This window comes from Hyperoodon ampullatus (genome assembly GCF_949752795.1).
Source record: "Hyperoodon ampullatus genome assembly, chromosome: 3".
Lineage (NCBI taxonomy): Eukaryota > Metazoa > Chordata > Mammalia > Artiodactyla > Ziphiidae > Hyperoodon > Hyperoodon ampullatus.
Genome location: NC_136916.1, coordinates 82687672 through 82706823, shown reverse-complemented (window position 1 = coordinate 82706823; position 19152 = coordinate 82687672). Strand labels below are relative to the sequence as shown.

Below are 19152 nucleotides of genomic sequence, written 5' to 3'. Positions count from 1 at the left end.
GAGACAGCAGAAACAACAGATAGAAAAGACTCAGGCAAAAGACAAAGAGACAGAGGCAGAAGGAGAGAGACTGACAGAGAAAGATACCCCTCCAGATGGGGGCCTGGGGTTGGGAGGAGGGGGGTGGGGATGACAGGGACAGAGGGACACAGACATCTGAGGAAAGGGCAACTCTGAAGGTGAACTTCTCCGTCTGTGATTTTCAAGAGTATGAGGTTCTCCTGAGCATAAGAATCTATTTTAAAGCAAGTACAATGACACTGAAGCAGTAAGTGGCTCAATGCTGATTCTGAAGTCCCCACTGTCTCTGTTCAGATATTCTGCTAAGAACCTTAAAATCACCAACCCAACCCAGCACTCCCTACTGTTCACACACACACACTTCTCAGCCGTTCTCCCAATACAGGGGGGCCAGGAAATCCAGCTACTGGATTCAGAGACAGAAGAGCCTGAGAGCTTTGGAGTGGAGGGAGTGTGGCCCCTTACCTTCAGCAACACCACGTCCACAGTCCTGTCCACCTTGGAGATGTCACATAGGCTGTAGCGCCTCTTGTGCCGTTCATACATTTTGTCCAAATGCAGAAGAGAGGAAGTAAGATGCAGGAGATGTACCCACTGTCAACCTGGGGGACCACCGCGCTCCCGCAAGTGCAGAGCTCCAAATTTCTTTCCGTGAGCTGGAGGGGATTTATGACTTCCAGACTCCTCTATGTAGAAAACCCTCAAAGGGTCAAAAAATGAATTAAAGAAAACCAAGCAGAATCCCAATTCCTTGAACGGACTGAGAACTTCCTGGCAACTTCAGAGCCCTGGGATGATGAATTTACAATTTACAATTCATAATATGAACAATAAATGCTTCCAGATGCTATACTTTAGGCAGATCTTGACCGAAAGAGAAGCACACACCATTTCCATCACTGGCGATAATTCCAGTGGAAAAATTAAGAATTAACCGGCTACACATAACGGCTGACGCACGTGGTGGAATAGCCCAAAGCAGGCAATAAAAATCCAGTATGTACTTTGTCAGGAAAAGAGAAAGAGAGAAGGGAAGACAACTCTAATTTGAAGGGATGACAGGAAAAAATTCTCTCATTAAATCCTCTTCTTGCTTATAAAACAAAAACAAAGACAAGGAAAATCAATTTTTCCTTTACAGGAAAAAAAAAAAGTTGAAGCTCTGAGATTCTGTTCAAAGTAAAGAGTCTTCAGTCAGCCTCTTGCTTGCCAGGCAGTAGGGCTTGCTTCTGATTTCAGTTGAAAATATCTAATGACAGCAGAACGAAAGGGGGGGAAAAAAAAAGACCACTCCTCCCTTCTTGCTCCCTCCCTTCTTGGGCGCTGGCCCTTCCCTACCCCAGACCCCTCACCCCTTTTCCCTGCCTCTCAGGAACGTCACTACTTGCCCTTTCAGCCCTGCACCAGCAGCCTCGGAGGCTTGAAAACCTAATGGCAGTGGTGGGAATGTGATTCATCCACAGACGAAGAAGAGAAAAACAAGGCTTCCTTTTCCAACCCGTTTCCTCCTCCTCCCCTTTCTCCTCCTCACGCTGTTCCCTATGAAAAAGGCTCTGTCAGGCATTTCCAGATGCACCCCAAGCGCTCTGATGTCGGGGGAGGTATGGTAATAAAGGGAGGGGGTGTCATCCTAAACACCACAGGCAAGTTCAACACACTTATCTGTTCCACGAAATCGGGGAAATTGAAACTACACAAGGCAGACACTGCATCTCCCTGCCAAATGCAAGTCAGTGATTTAATATGAGAAAAATGCTAGTCAATATTTCAGGGCTATGTTTCCAGGATCCAGAAGGGGTTACAGAAGTGACTGACAAGGTTTAGAAATCATCAAGAGGTCAGCTTTTTTTTCTTGGCGGAGAGGAAGGGAGGGATGGGGAGGTGGTAGGAGGAGCACTTTAAAGAAAATTTTAGAGGAAAGAAGTAGAATGACAGGCATGTGTGTCAGTACGTTGTATGACTAAGAAGAGTCACCTGGCTGGGACTTCTTCCCCCGACAGCCACCACTCACATTAACTGAGCCCGGAGTTTGGCTCTACCACTCTGTGCGCCCGCTCTCTTACTATCCAAGAGCCCTCCAGCCCCACCCTAGCCAAGCTTCTCAGGGGCAGACCTGTTCCAGAATTCACTTTCTTACCTGGGTCATAAATGATCTGGGAGGGAAAGGAGGAGAAGGAACTGAGGGGGACAAAAAGGGAAGAGTGGAGAAAGGAAAACTCCAAAGATGTTCTCCTTCTAGGAGCATCAGGCAGCTGGAATTTTCCTCAAGTGGCCAGAGGAGTCCTTGGCTAGAGTGTGAATGAGGGGACTCAAACATCACAGTGGAAGGAAAAAAGAGATTTAATACTTAAATTTCTGTCAATATCACAAACAGAGCTGGTGATGAGGCTCTCCAGGAGCTATGAAAGGGGTAGAGAAGGTCTGATGAGTCACCATCTCCTCTGGCCAGGCATTCAAGTAGCTAACCAGCTCAAAGGAGAGCAAGGCAGCGAATCCTGCTAGTACGCATCTCCCCCTCTACCTAACACACCGCAGCCACTGAGCCCAGTCCCACACTGTTCCATCCACTGCAGGGAGGTAGACAGCCCCTCCCCTTCCCCACATGCCCCCAGTGAGCCTAGCTCTGTGATGCTACCAACGTGGACAGTGAACCAGATGTTGCTTTTCATTAGAGTGATGATGGGAAACAGTAGAAACAGATGATTAGAGAGAGATTAGAAAGTTGTAAATAAAATTCTAGCTCAGGCTTACCAAAAGGGTGGGAACCTGGCCGGGGATTTACAACTACTCTGAAACTATGTGGTCTAGGGCACAAATCGAAAGGTCCTTTAGGTTTTAGTGTAGGGGAAAATGGATAGTTTATTATCTTTTCTGTATGAACTTTCACCAAGCAATAATTTAGAACTCTCCTTCCTCCCCATATAAACACAAAGCTGCCACCCCTCTGTCCTCAATATGGTTTATTCCTCACTGCCGCTCCCTTCTGTTTTAATTAGAATCAAATGTTTCCTGCTTCCAAGGTTTCCAGGCATCTCCCTAAGGATCACAGATGCTTTAATCACCACAGAGCCTTTCTATTCCCAACCTCGTGTAATCCTGACTTAAATAATCTATACTGATTTAACAGATATTTTGTGCCTTGCAGCAAAGGCAAACAAAGGAAACAAAGAACAAGGTCTCTGTCCTCAAGAAGTTCATATAATTAGAAACCTCTTTCAAAGTTATACAATTGTCTGAAATGGCCGAGATTACTGTTTTGAGATAAACAGATTAATTTCTGTATTTCTGATGATCTGCTGGCTTTGTGCTACAGGCTGGAAATCGAGACTTCCTCCTTTTTCTGTACACATAAATATATTAAAAGGATTTGGAATTGTTCTTGAGTATTTTGTTCCTTCTTGGAGAACAAATTCTCTGGGTAGGGAACACATACTCTGGCGGGGGAAGAGTCTGTTTTGCTTTCCCCTCTGGAGTTGTTCAGCACTCTCCACAGAAGACTGAGTCTGTAGTCCTGTGCTTTTGCTGCTGATGTGACAATTCCAAGTTTTTATCAAAAACATCTGGAACCACTGAACAGTTACTCTGTTAGGATTTTGAAACACAGAAACCAATCATTTTACATCCAAACCATAGAGCTGATACCTATGAATTTTCGTTTTAAGAATATTCTCCTTTTCTTTAACTTTGGGAACTTGTAGTAAATATGTTTATTATTTACAACCTCTTACAATAGTAATTATTCACAAGATTAATTATTTCTCCCTTCTTTCTGTGTCCTCCATCCCACTCTCCAGCCACAAGAAGGAGCCCTACGTTCTTCAATAGAAGCTTCAAGTGCTTAAAGTCTGTTCATACCACAGGCCCAACATATATTCTTAAAGATTCCAGAAAATGAAGTATAAAAATATTTTATGCATTTGAAGTTAACTAGAGCACTTCTGTTCATGAATTAAATTTTCCCTTGATATTTAACTCTTAAGGTCTAACCCTTACCCACATTATTTCAGCATTCTTATGGGTCAACTCTACTTGGCTCCTTTTGTTTCAGTTAAGGCAGAACACTATCTAAAGTCTCAGAGTGGGCTTCCCTGGTGGCGTAGTGGTTGAGAGTCCGCCTGCCGATGCAGGAGACACGGGTTCGTGCCCCGGTCTGGGAAGATCCCACATGCCGCAGAGCGGCTGGGCCTGTGAGCCATGGCCGCTGAGCCTGCACGTCCGGAGCCTGCGCTCCACAACGGGAGAGGCCACAACAGTGAGAGGCCCGCGTACCGCAAAAAAAATAAAATAAAAAAATAAATAAATAAAAAATAAAGTCTCATAGCAAAGTTTCTGAATTAGGACACCACTTAGTGGGTATATGAAAGATCCAAACAGAACACAAAGGCCAGCAAGCACTGGGGCAGGGAAAGGGGTGTCTACTGCTACTAAAACATTTGTCCTGTACCCCAAAGTGAACATAAAGTAGTAGCATGTCACTGGCTAAAAGACCCACCAATGGTCAGTTTCGTCTCTGCAAGGAGCACAAGGTGAAAATCAAAGGTTATTTCCACTCATAGGTGTGCCACTATCTCACTGAGCATCCTGGGATAATTAGTTTGACTCTTGGACCTGGGTTTCCAGAACTGGAAAATGAGAAGGGCTGGACACTAGGTCGTATCTGAAGTTCTTTCTTGATAGGATATGGTCAGTCTGAGACTAACAAATCTTTATCACTTGCCATATGGCTCACAGGATGTGGGTAGATGCAGAGGAAAAAGAAAAAGGGATTGAGAAATTCTCTCAAAATCTGTTGTAGAAAACATGTAGTATATTCTTGCTTAATTATATTTTCCACCTCCACTTTTCATGTGAAATAAAAAGGAAGGAAACGTCTACCACAGTCAACAATTTTCATTAACCTATGATTTCATTAACTTAAAAAATAGTGAGTCATCCAGAGCTACACATTTGTTGGTGGCAAAGTTTACTAAAATATAGATAAAACATTGTATTATTTTTATCATTATAGCCTCCACGTGAGCAACTCCAGTCTGCTTAAAATAACAGTCTGCTCCAAATAAGATTTTTGAGTAATTGAGAGAAGATGGGGGTTATTTACAACAGCTGCATTGTTTCCAGCGAGGATTTCCTTTTTCATTTCAATTTAGGTGTTTAAGCACTACTGGTCCAGGAGAGGGAGGCCTAAGGTCCCCACTCCCCTGGCTTTTCTTCCACTCCCAGATTTGGAGGTTCCAAGAAGGTTAAAAGAATAAAGGAGAAGGGGAAGGCCTAAAGGGCAAGCAACCAGTCAACCAGCAATTCTCCTCAAACTACCATCTGGCGGCAGCAGGCAGCTCCTCTGCTTTAACCCTTTCTTGACTTCTTCAAGAAGAAACCTTAACACAATTTAGCTGGTAGCAGCAGGCTGTTTGACAACACTAACAATAGCAAAAAGTAACTAAGGTGGAAGTAAGACAAGACAAAGCTTTAAAAATGTCTCTTCACCAACCTTTGCTCCTCACAGGAAACAGGTCTCGTGGAACAAGCACACAAATGTTAAATTTTACTAAAATTACCAACAACTTGGTGAAATAAAAGGCAGGAGGAGGGGAGAAAGGGAGAAAGCCGAATCAGAATTCATCTGGAAAAGTGGTGATAGGATAGTTTAACCTCTAGGACAGGTCTTCTGGGGCAAGATTTATTAATAACAACAACATTCACTGAGTGCTTCCTGTATGCCATGTGCTTCCACATGTACAATTTCACTTATTCCTCATAAAAAGCTACAGGGTGAAACACCACTGACTACAGATGCAGAAAAGTCGCACTCAGAGTTTTAAGTCAGTTGTATCAGGTCACACAGCTAATAAAACGAATCTGCATTAAACTCGGTTCTGTAAATCTTTCTTTCCATATGCATCTTATTTTGTCTTGAGTAATCCCCTAAACTGAAAGAAATGAAACTATCATGGAGAAAATGTAAGTTAAAATTTGAGGAAAGAAAACTTAGAATTTGTTACTCATATCATTGGCACTCTTACATTTGATTTTATACAAATGCCAAAGGATAGAAAAAGATTTTATTTTTTCAATAAAAATGACAAATGGTTCCTAATTTTAGAAAGTACAGATAGAAAAGTGTGTCATTACATTCAACGGACTCAACTTCTTTGCCAACATTTTAATACTTGATATTTAATTTTTTTAATAGCTTCTCACTATTGGTAATATGTTATAATAATCAGAATGAACACATCCAGCATAGAGGCTAAAAGATTTCTGGATACTGACAACTGTTCTCTAGGTCTCCTTAGAATGAATGGGTGTACTGTTCCTAGTTCTCCTCTTGGGAACAAACACTAGTTACTTCTTATGGCAGCATTTCAAATATCTGAAGATATTTATTACGACTCGCTACCCTCCTCAAAGCTTCTCTTCTGGATCATGGTTCCCATAACTGTTCCTCATGCCACAGGGTACCCGACTGAGGGCTCTCTAGTTAGTCGGTGTCCTTCTTGTGATGCGAACACCAAAACAAAACCCTCTGGTGTTGAGTACACTGGGATGATTAAGATCCAACTGGCTTTCTTAACACGAATACCACACCATTAGAAGTATATAAGCTTGTGGTAAAATAAGTCACTTCTCATATCTTTTCTTAGTTGGACGTGTCAAAACAGGTCTCCTCCATACTATAATCTTGTGATTTTATTGTAAAACTCACTTTACGTCTTTCCTTGTTTAAAGTCTACTAGATAATTTGTAAACATTTAATTTTTTTAGGTTGAATTTTCAGTTTCCCAAGGAATGTGGCTTTAAAATACATTAGTATTTTAAAAACCTAGACTGCTTAAGGATGCTAAAAAGGGCAAATTTACTATCAGTAACAATTTAAACAACCAAGAAGTTTTACATGGAAAATCCATAATACTGTTGTGATTGTAAACTACAACTTCTCATGTGTCACCGTCCTGAATCTTCAACAAGCTTTTCAGTAAATGAAATTCGTTCAATCATTAGACAAATATTCATTGAACACCTAATTTTCGGTACTGAGAATGTAACAGAGAACCAGACAGACATTAAATAGTTACAATAATGTGTGTGAGAAGTGCCAGAATAGAGAAATCACAGGGTACTACAAGAACATCTCCCTTTAGATGTAACATAAACGTCTGTGTCTGGAGCTCGGGAGAACAGCTGGGGCTGGGCACACCAATTTGGAAGTCAACACACAGATGTGACATCGAGAAAACAGAAAGAAAGAATGGTAAACAGTGCCAAATGTTGTGAAAAAGTCAAGCCAATAAGAGATCTGGGTTTTGGTATGTAAATGTTTCATGGACCTTGCTTGGTGAGGGCAAGTTCTGGTGTAGTAGCAGAGTGATGAAAGTTGAATTTCAATATTCTACCATTTCACAGGGGAAAATTTAAGCTCTGCCTGTACACTTCGTTCGCTTTTTCCAGTTTTCTCTTAAGACATTTTACCCTTCAGACAAAGTGCCTTAGTGAATCATAAAAAAATGGTTGCTACAGGATGGCTAACCTGGAAATAAACACTTTAGTGTGTAAAAAACTTTCTGAGAAGTAAATGAAGCATTAACAGAGAAAAAGGACCATTAACACAAAGTGAGTTCTATGCCCGTTCTTTCAATTCTTTCCAAGAGATCCTGTCACAGAGACCAAAAGAGAACACTTGAGTGCACACACTGCATCTTGGTCAGGAATATGAACAAAGGTTTCATAATACCTAGAGCAGGGAAGCAGGGCTGACAGCGTTTTGGCAAGGAAATGGAAACAGAAGGAACAGCCAACAAGTAAGAAATTCCCTTTCCATATGATCATCTATGGAAATAAGAACAAACCTCATTCTATAAAACAAAGGCAATGAGGTCAAGGAAACAACACTGACAATTATGGACGAGAATTTCCTCATGGGAGTCTGTCATCACCAGCATATCATGGCCAACTAGTAGCCAACTAGCTAATATTAGCCAAATTTATTTATCTGTTCAACAATATTTAAATCTCTGCCAAAGTTATGGTGCTCTGTGAGGTGTTATGAGAGATACAAAGATGGATGAGACATTTCTGGGACCTCAAGGAAACATAGCAGGGGCAATGGTATGAAATATAATACGGCATGGGTAGTACAAATGAAATGTAGGGTTTCAGCAAGGAATAAAGATCTCTGACTAAACTGATTAGGCAGAAAAGTTTCATGAAGGTGGTGGTTTAACATAAAGGGACAGAAAGAGAGAAAATGGGAGGGAGGAGACAGGAATCCCCAATGAAGACTGTAAGAGAAGGTGCAGACGTTGGTGCGCAACAGGTAGGACAGAGGACGAGCGAGCCGTCTACTACCTGCATCAGATTCTTGTGACAGCAGCGCTATGGCTCTGGCCTGGAAAAGCACTCACAGGCTAGATTATGGAAGAATATGATGTCGTGCTAAAAAGTTCAGACTCTATTCAGAGGCAACAGGGAGCCATCGAAGATGTGCCAGCACAGAAGCGGTATGATTTGTGCTGTAATTCAGAAAGGCTGTACAAGTAAGTCTCTAGCCTGCCTCATCAAGTCTAATCTCCCTTGTCTGGATATCATACTATGCCATGATCCTTATCCAGCCTCATTTGCTGTCATTCCTCAAGATATGTAAACGGGTGATCTCTCAAGTTTCCACAATTAGGATATGGGCTTCTTCCTACCTCAGTGACCCTGGCTCTTAGGACAATCGTGGTTTCTGGAATTCCCTACCATGTCTCTTCCACCTTAACCACAATCTATCCTTCAAATCCCACTTTTCTAGTTAGGCTCTCTGCCTGCTCTAACTCTCCTTCTAACACTGTACTGTGAACTAAGATGGTCCTTAGACTCTGCCGCACTGACTTTACGGTGCTCTGTCCCGTGTTCTTCCTTGCTGCTCCTGCTGCTGCATGTTAGTCTTACTCTAAGTAGAATGGTGACTTCCTTAAAGGCAACAGGTACTTTTTAAATCTCTCCCAGAGTGCCAAAAACGGTACTAGACATCCAAAGGCTGGCTGAGTTACTGATTATGCATTTGTTTCTTACCACAATCATAATCCTAAGACTTTTCAAAAGGCTAACCAGATTCAGTTATTAAAGGAGAGAAAAAGTGTTTGTCACTGTTAACCATACACAAAAGGTGAGTAGTCTAAAAGAGGTTCTAGATTTAAAGGATAAAAATCCTGGCCAGACATGAAAACTTGTGTTTAAAATAACCATATCCTTAGGAAAAATTTGACTCTCTCATAAAATGAGAATGTGCTACTTTAGTCACCCAACTTATTCTTATTCTTCACTTCACAGCAAAAAGAACAGCTCTAGCACAGTCAGTCAGTCAGACAAGCCAAAAAATGACTCAACTTCCCATGGAAGACATCCCTCATCCCTCCCAGGCAAACACACGCCAGTACAGTCAAGCCTTCCCCAAAAATGAAGAAGTATAACTTGCTCTTTATATCAATTGTCCAAAAGACAAAACAAAGGGAAAAGAGAAAAATCCTTCAAGAAGAAAACCTACTTTTTAACACTACTGTCAGGAGATAAAAATAATAAAGACGTATAGTACTTTTTTTTTTTTTTTTTTTTTAATTTCTGACCGCACCATGAGGCATGTGGGATCTTAGCTCCCCAATCAGGGACTGAACCCTCGTCCCCTGCATTGGAAGGCGGAGTCTTAACCACTGGACTGCCAGGGAAGTCCCAAGACATATAGTATTGATAAAAGAAAAATGTTGCTATGAGGAATAAAGGAATGAATACACATAAAGTATTTTGTATAATGCCTGTGGCATGAGTACTATATAAGTATTAGTTGTGATAATATTTTTTATTTTATTATCATTGCTACATCTTTGCCTTATTTTTTAAAGAGGTATTTAAGTCAGCCTACAAGGGAGCATATAAGAAAAAAACAAGTAACTGAAAATTCTGACTTAAGATACAGCTGAAAGAAGAAAACACCTCTGCTTTGATTCAGACCACCATGTTCCCTCTGAAAATATTGTGTATCATGAGACAGGAAAGCAGACAGAGGGAAAAGTTAGGTTCTCTTTCCTCTGATAAGTGGAGAAGGTAGGTAGCTGCCCCAGAAGCTAAGACTAAAGGAGTCACTATGCATCTGAATGCCAAGCTGTTTTATACAGAAACAGTTCTTTAAAATTTAAGGTCAGGATAGGACTGGGAACTCAGATGGAAGAGTTAGCCTTGGGAAAAAAATGAAAAAAAGCCTCTTTATCTGAAGCAAAGGGAAAGAAGTAAAAGACAGATATTTATAGATTTTTTTCCTGGCCAATCCCCAAGTGCCTAATTTGGACGGAACTCAAAGTATCCCTGAACAGTCCCCACCCAGATGGCCGAAATACCAGTGTCACCATCGGGACAGACAGCATGTGGCTCTTGGAGGTGACTCTGGGAGGAAAGCCTAGCACCATGCCAGCCTCTCGGGTCTCTCCTCTCACCTCTCCTTAGAAAACTCTTCCACTGAAGTCACACGAGTCAACTTACTGTGCTCAGATTAGCTGTGACATCTGGCTACCTCCATGTCCTGGACCCTGCCCTCCTGTTCTTCCCCACAGAAGCAAAACCGGTCAAGTCTTTAAGACCCCTTCAAATGCCATTACATCCTGATATCTCCACTGAACACCTCAGTCAAAAAACTGGCCTGTCGGGACTTCCCTGGAGGTCCAGTGGGTAAGAGTCCATGCTCCCAATGCAGGGGGCCCAGATTCAATCCCTGGTCAGGGAACTAGATCCCACATGCACGCCGCAACTAAGAGTCTGCATGCTGCAACAAAGACCCGGTGCAGCCAAAATAAATAAATAATAATTTTTTTAAAATGTGATTCTGTATTAAAAAAAAAAAAAAAAACTGGCCCTGTCCTTCCTCCAACTCTATTAGAACTGCGTTAGCACTCCTATCACACTTAAATCACAGATTATCACAGTTATCTGGGTACCTGTTGTACAAGTCTCTTGGACCGAGACATCTGTTTCTTTGGCTTTCCTATAGGTTCTGGGGCTTATTTAGCATTCAACAAACGGTTCCTATGTGAATGAATAAATATCCATCTCTTTGTCTGAAGAGGAACTTTCAGGCAAGGTAACCCATTCTCAGGAGTAGATCAAACTGGTGCAGGCAACCTAGACTCAGAAGCTCCTTTATCCATAAATGTATATAACCCCTGGATTTTTTTTTCTATATTTATTTTTGGCTGTGTAGGGTCTTCTTTTCTGTGCGAGGGTTTTCTCTAGTTGCAGCAAGCGGGGGCCACTCTTCATCGCCGTGCGTGGGTCTCTCACTATCGCGGCCTCTCTTGTTGCGGAGGACAGGTTCCAGACGCGCAGGCTCAGTAGTTGTGGCTCACGGGCCTAGTTGCTCTGCGACATGTGGGATCTTCCCAGACCAGGGCTCAAACCCATGTCCCCTGCATTGGCAGGCAGACTCTCAACCACTGCGCCACCAGGGAAGCCCAACCCCTGGATTTTTGATACAGAGACACACACTAGAGAAAAGGGATCTACTCTGCTCACCACAAACAAATGGCATTAGTTAGACGTTATCAATAAATGGGACATGTCAGAACTTAATCAGCAAGTAAAAGAACAGAATTCTCTGCCTACCCTGAATTTTTTTTTTAATAAAAATTACAGTTTGGGTGGGCTCTATAAGATTATCCATGCTGGAGATCTGTCTGACTAAATACATACTAATTTGGGGGTTACTATTTTATTTGTTCATAATTTTTAACCAACTGATATCCCAGTACCTTCCTAAGTATGCCTATGTCTCTTTTCAAAATTAATGTGAATGTTTTTAATATAAATCCTGAAGAGAGAAAAAAAAAACTGTTCGCCTCGAAACTTAAAAATATACATACTCTGCACACAACGGTCAATTCAGGACCAAGTTTCATGGAAGTATTTTGATAATTTCTCCAAAAATATGTGTGTGCATATGTATGTTTAATGGCTCAGAAAATGGCACAGCACTGACTGGCTGTGTACTATGTCAAGGACAGTACATCTAACAAACCAGGGAACCCATGGAGATAGTGTAAGTAACTGATAAGAGCATAAAGTAGTATGAGGGTCACTCCCTGAGTCCCCAGCACTGAGCAGGAAGGACACAGAAAAGGCCTTGCTCTGTCCCTGCAACTTGCCATCTATAAGATTATTATTAATACTTCTCTTTTGCTTCCCTGTGAGGATGTAATAATAATAAGTATTAGTAGTCTTCAAAAGAGCACAGTATTACAGCATTATTTAATATGGCCTACTGTTACTATCTTTCTTTCATACAAGTAGAGTTTTCCTGGGTCTGAATTCTAATGGCTTTATGCCTCTAAACTTGTTACCGATAAACCCAAAGCAGCTTTGACCTATTCTGTGTCACTACAAAGGCAACTCTCCAAATTCTACATAGAGGTTCAATCCCAAATACTCATACTAATGGGTTATCAATGAGGAACTGCCTTTTCTCCACCTAGTTTTGTTTTTTGTTTTTTGTTTTTTTTTTTTGCGGTACGCGGGCCTCTCACCGTTGTGGCCTCTCCCGTTGCGGAGCACAGGCTCCGGACGCGCAGGCTCAGCGGCCATGGCTCACGGACCCAGCTGCTCCGTGGCATGTGGGATCTTCCCGGACCGGGGCACGAACCCGTGTCCCCTGCATCGGCAGGCGGACTCTCAACCACTGCGCCACCAGGGAAGCCCTCCACCTAGTTTATAGTTGCAACTCCTGCCATATTGATTAAACCATTTTTAAGCTGAACTAACAAAACGTAAAAGCCTCAAATATATTTGCTATGAAAATAGGACAGAGAATTTTAAAAGAAAGGGAACTACTTAAGGTTATCAGTGCCCTAAGGAGAGAAACTGATAAATGAAGTATACTCTTAGGTAAAGTCCACTGAAGTCACACTTACAAAAAAACTGTCAATTAACTAGAAATCTGCCTTGCCAAAGTTCTTCCTGTGTTTCTTTTTCTTTCAAGATACCCACCAGGCATCCTACATTGTAAATGCCCATCATGTGTGAGACACCGTGGCAGGTCCCTGCCCACGAAACATGGCTAAGGCGCGCCCCTATCAGGAGGTGCGGTACTGCGCAGGCCTCACGGTTCCCAGCACAGTTCCACCACCCAATGCTCCAGAGAGGGTAAAGATGGTGAGAGAAGGGTACACAGGAGGCCTGAGAGAGTGTGGAGTGCAGCACGGGGCAGCGCTTCTGAGAAGGGTCTTAAAGAATCCAAGAGTAAGTACCCAGGTAGGCTCCAAGGATACACTTCAGGCAGAGAATACCTCGTGGATAAAGAGGGGTCTGGCGTGGCTGGCAGCTGGACTGTGGAACAGAACAGCAGAGCTGACAGTACCGTCTGAGTAATCTCAGGAGCCAGACTGTGAAGTCCATGCCACACCACAAAGTTTAGCAAGAATCTCTAACATGAGCCAGAGCAGCGGGTCTCAACACGTGGTCTGCAAAACCTTCAGGGGCCCAGAGACCTCTTCAGGGGATCTGTGGGGTCACAACTATTTTCACAGTAATCCTAAGATGTCATTTGCCCTTTTACTGTGTTGACATTTGCACTGACAGGCCTTAGCACAAACCAATGCAGCGGTACCAAAGGGAACCAGCAGTCGCTATATTCTTCATAGTATGAAAAACAAAAACAAAGAAATATTTTCACACAGAATGTCCTTGATGAAGCTGTAAACATTATTAATATCATTCAATTTCAAGCTTTAGATACTCATCTTTTTGATACTCTGTGTGACAAATGGAAAGTAGACATAAAATACTTCTGTCACGGAGGTATTACGGCTGTCTTGAGGAAAATCACCTGTGCAATTGTTTTAAGTTGTGAGCTGATGCAGACACTTGTGTCATGGAACAACATTTTTATTTGAAAGAAAGACTGGCAAACGAAGCATGGCTCTTCAGCACTTGCGTATTTTCCTGAAAATGAACAAAGTGAATCTGTTTCTCAAAAGAAGCAACTGGCAGTATTTATTGCTAATGATAAAATTCAGACTTTCAAGGGAAAATGAGACATTTGAAAACCTGTATCTGCCACTGTGAACTTGCCAATTTACTAATACTTAAAGACATTTCAGATGAGATTGGTGACTTTCTGATTTGTAGAATGAAATGTTCAACATTTGGAAGAGTTGTATTATTCAGTGAATCAACATTTCCCAAATGACCAATGCATGATGTTAGAAAATCATGCATGGATAAAAAAATCCATTCAAAGTACAAGATAGACCAAGTGGCTTTTAATGCGCTAGAGTACAGAAAGTTCAGTGATATGATTTCAGATTCCGCACTACAGATAACTTTTAAAAACTTACAATTTGTCAATTCTCATCTAATATCAAAGAAGAATATCACAATTATCTGAGAAAATTATTAAAATATTCCTCCCTTTTCAAGCATATATCTGTGTTAGGCTGGATTTTCCCTATTGCAACAGTCTGAATGAATAAGAGATATGAGAATCTGTTTTCTACTGAGCCAGAAGTTTGAGTAAAACAATGTCACTCTTCTAATTTTGTTTTTGTTTTGGAAAAGTTATTTTTCATGAAAATATGCTCTTTATGTTAACAAGTAGTGGGTTTACTATTGTTACTGTGAATGAATTACATATTTTTAATGTATCAGTTTTAATTTCTAATATGGTAAATAACTGAAGATACAACTCATATAAACAAAATTTCTTCAGAATGCTCAATAATTTTTAAAGTATAAAGGAATCTTGAGACCAAAAAGTTCAAGAACTGCTGAGTTGTAAGGCAGAAAGAGATTAGTGGTAAGGAAACCAAAGAGTCCAGGTGAGAGAAGATGAATATCTAACCCAGAAGTTTGAAGTGATAACTTAAATTTGACTGAAAAAAATTTTTTTGATTTCTGCTAAGAAGAAGGAATCTGGGATGAAGGCTTTCTAGCTTAAGAGACTGTATGCAGTCTCTTTAGCAAGTGGTGTTGGGAAAGGTGGACAGCCACATGTAAATCAATCAAGTTAGAACACACTCTCACATTACACACAAAAATACACTCAAAATGGCTTAAAGACTTAAATACAAGACATGACTCCATAAAACTCCTATAAGAGAACACAGGCAAAACATTCTCTGACATAAATCGTACCAATGGTTTCTCAGGTCAATCTCCCAAGGCAATAGAAATGAAAGCAAAAATAAACAAATGGGACCTAATCAAACTTAGAAGCTTTTGTACAGCAAAGGAAACCATAAACAAAATGAAAACACAACCTATGGACTGAGAGAAAATATTTGCAAATGATGCGACTGACAAGGGCTTAATTCCCAAGATATACAAACAGCTCATACAACTCAACAACAAAAAAACCAAACAACCCAATCAAAAAATGGGCAAAAGACCTGAACAGACATTTCTCCAAAGAAGACATACAGATGGCCAACAGGCACATGAAAAGATGCTCAACAACACTAATTATTAGAGAAATGCAAATCAAAACTATAATGAGGTACCATCTTACACTGGTCAGAATGGCTATCATTAATCTACAAATAACAAATGCTGGAGAGGGTGTGGAGAAAAGGGAGCCCCCCTACACTGATGGTGGGAATATAAACTAGGGCAGCCACTATGGAAAACAGTATGGAGGCTCCTCAAAAAACTAAAAATAAAGTTGCCATATGATCCAGCAATCCCACTCCTGGGCATGTATACGGACAAAACTGTACTTCGAAAAGATACATGCACCTCTATGTTCATAGCAGCACTATTCACAATAGCCAAGACATGGAAACAACCTAAATGTTCATCAAAAGATGAATAAAAAAGATCTCTCACACACACACACACACACACACACACACACACACACAATGGAACACTAACTACTCGGCCACAAAAAAGAACGAAATAAATGCCATTCACAGCAACATGGATGGACCTAGGGATTATTATACTAAGTGATGTAACTCAGAAAGGGAACAACGAACTTCACATGATATCACTTATATGTGGAATCTAAAATACGACAAATGAACTCATCTGTGAAACAGAAACAGACTCACAGAGAACAGACCTCTGGTTGCTGGGGTTGGGGGGAGAGGTGGACTGGGAGGTTGGGGTTACATAGCAGATACGAGCTATTACACATAGAAGAGGTAAACAACAAGGTCCCACTGTACAGCACAGGGAACTGTATTCAATACCCTGGGATAAACCACAATGGAAAATAAAACGGAAAAGAACTGTATATATACGTATAACTGAATCACTTTGCTGTACAGCAGAGATTAACACAACACTGTAAATCAACTACACTTCAATAAAATAAATTTTTTTAAAAAGAAAGAAAAATAGAGAGAGACTGCATGAAAGCCAATGCCTTCAGTTTTATATATATGAAGCGAGGCCCAAACAATTTCCTAATATTCTGAATGAAGCTGAGTAACTACAGCAGGAATGAAAAGCAGAGATGGTTTTCTGAAGAGCAAATAAAATTCTTTAGGAAAAGACTGTTTCCATGGTCTATGTGTGAATGAATTTAGCTGAAAGGCACTTTCTCATAGACCACATGGCCGACTGTGTCTCATTCCATTTTTGAAAGACTGAGGCAAATGACCAAGAGGTAAACTGACATGAGTAACTCTTTCATCCAAGTTTCTGGACTGCTAGTAGGATTAGTGCCCACTGATGTACATCTTTATTACACAACAGTCAAATGATAGCCATAATTATACTCTTGAGCCATCAAGAAGACGATAAATTTTGTTCAGTATTTAAGAAGCCAGTCAAATACATAGGTATTTTAGAAATATACTACAGCAAAGACTTCCAAATGGAAGCACCAGCACTTAAGGCTTTACCTCCAGCTATCTGAAAACTCTGCAATTTCAAAAAGATTCACTTGTCAAAGCCTCCACAGAGTGGAAATGTTTCAGTCTAATTATACGGTGGCTCTTCACTCCTGGGGCAGGTAATATGAGGAGCCACAAGACACAATTCTAAGGAATGGAAGTTAAAGACACGGTCGAAGACTTCATATATTTTTCTCTCCCTGCCAGAGCTGACTTCCCTCTGCTACTCCCTGTGGTCATCAGAGCATATATGCATTTGGGGGATGCGGGGTGGGGGATGGGGGCAGGGGTGGGGGGGAGTTATATCACTTTAAAAGGCCACCTTGTTAAAATGTTTAAAATGTAAAATCAAAGACAAGCATTTGTCAAGTGTCTTACTACTATTTCTTTATTAAAAAGAAGTTCCTAAAGAAATATTTGTTTTGTGAAAACAAGTGCCAATATTTAAAGTCCTGTCTATTACATTAAAGATGGCCCAGCGGTGCCTCTGCTTAGCAAGAGCTGTTGAAATTTCCTGAGTAACTGTGTACATCTACAAGTTAGACCCTTGCTTTTAAAAATATTTTGACAATTCCCACTTTCTACTTATTTAGATTTGTGCAATTATCTCCCTCCATTAGACTAAGTTAATTGGTTACATGATAAAATCCTTTTCAGAAGAGAAATCGGCCAGCCCTCCTTCATTTTTTTTTTTTTTTTTAGTTGCTTTTGCGGTATGCGGGCCTCTCACTGCTGTGGCCTCTCCCATCGAGGAGCACAGGCTCCAGACGCACAGGCTCAGCGGCCATGGCCCACAGGCCCAGCCGCTCCGTGGCATGTGGGATCCTCCCGGACCGGGGCACGAACCCGCGTCCCCTGCATCAGCAGGCGGACTCCCAACCACTGCGCCACCAGGGAAGCCCCCTCCTTCATTTTTTAATATCTCATTTTATAATCTCATCTTCCCCAGTCTATGCTGGGATGATAAATTGTAAGAACTTACACAAACAACTGCTAGAAGAATGAGACAACCTGGGTCTTTTCACAGCTGTTGCCGTTCCAGGCCTTTAGAGCTTGGTCAGTTGCGGATGCTATAAGGAGGCTTATGTTTTGTTACCCTTCTGCTTTCTCAACCCCCACATTAAAGCTCTCCTTCATCCTCTCTTTCCTTTCTGCTACCTCCCTCCTTCATGCTCCATGTTCCCACTAACCAGCCTTACGGAGGAAGGATCAAGGCAACTTTTCACATCAGTCGCTTTCAGGGCACCTTCATGTTTGTCCACTAATAAGTGGCTGGAATTAGGTAACCCATGGGGACTCTAAGTCTAAAAAATAACAATAATAATTAAGATTGAGCCAAAACAATCACAACACAAGCATCACTTTCTGGAACTGGAATGAAAAAACTGGCTCCCTATTTTAAGGCCAGCAAGGCTGTCAACAGGGGAAAATCCCCTGAGTGAGACATTTCAGAACTCCACTTCATGCCTGATGTTATAATGCCACCAAAAGTGAACAGAAGGGACACTGGTATGTATAGGCCTAAACAAGAGATGATTCTTGAAACGGCATGCATTATCTTGTTTTTACTTAAACGAAGAGCCATGCCAAGAGATAGACATGTGGCAATAAAGGTCCCCATGGGGAATAAAACAAAGATGAGAAAACTAAGCATTATTAGGCACTGATGAGCTTTCCACCCCCAGCCCTCACCGGCTCCAGGGACAGCTGAAACAGGAGCTCCCAGTATGACACCAAAACCAAAGTGAGGAGGTAGAGACACGTGGTCACTATGACACTGAGCAGCAGATGTCAATCATCTGTACTCAGCATTTCCAGCATTTCTTAAGAAACTCCACTGGCTTTATCGAGCCTGGGGGGCTATGCAGGTGGAATGCGCCAATGACAAACTCTTTCTCAAAGCCTACAGGACACAGTCTTTCGACTTATAAAGCAAACCTCAGAGCACTGTTCACATTATGTGCCAATCTTGAAGCAGCATTTCTGCTCACAACTTGCAAGGTGGGTTCAGCTGCAATAGCAAATGTATTAAAGTCCCATGTCAAGAAAGCCAGGATTTAAATCCTCTTCCTGAGTCAAGGAGGAAAGAACAGTCTCAGGTAAGGAGAAAAACAATTCAATGAGCTTGATGTGAAGCAGACACAGCATTAATGAGGGAGGAGGACCAGAGCTCTATTTCTTCCTCTAGATCATCCCATTAGGGAAACCTAATGACTCCTAGGAAGGAACACAGCCTATTGCGTTGTGTACAATGGTGATAGAGACAGGAACTGTTCCA

At 41.4% G+C, this 19152-nt stretch overlaps 1 protein-coding gene across 2 annotated transcripts in view; it reads right to left on the bottom strand.

Annotated features, from left to right (window-relative positions):
* LOC307049320 (A-kinase anchor protein 13-like) overlaps positions 1-19152 on the bottom strand; it is a gene marked incomplete at its 5' end in the record, with an annotated part of 268607 nt that overhangs the window by 129870 nt on the left and 119585 nt on the right. Inside the window, one exon of one of the 2 annotated variants that reach the window (XM_079698798.1) lies at positions 487-567. The exons of the other annotated variant lie outside the window; for it this stretch is intronic. Coding sequence (XP_079554924.1) covers positions 487-567 — 81 coding nt within the window. Of the gene's footprint in view, positions 1-486; positions 568-19152 lie in introns of those variants that run through there. 2 annotated transcript variants of the gene reach the window in all.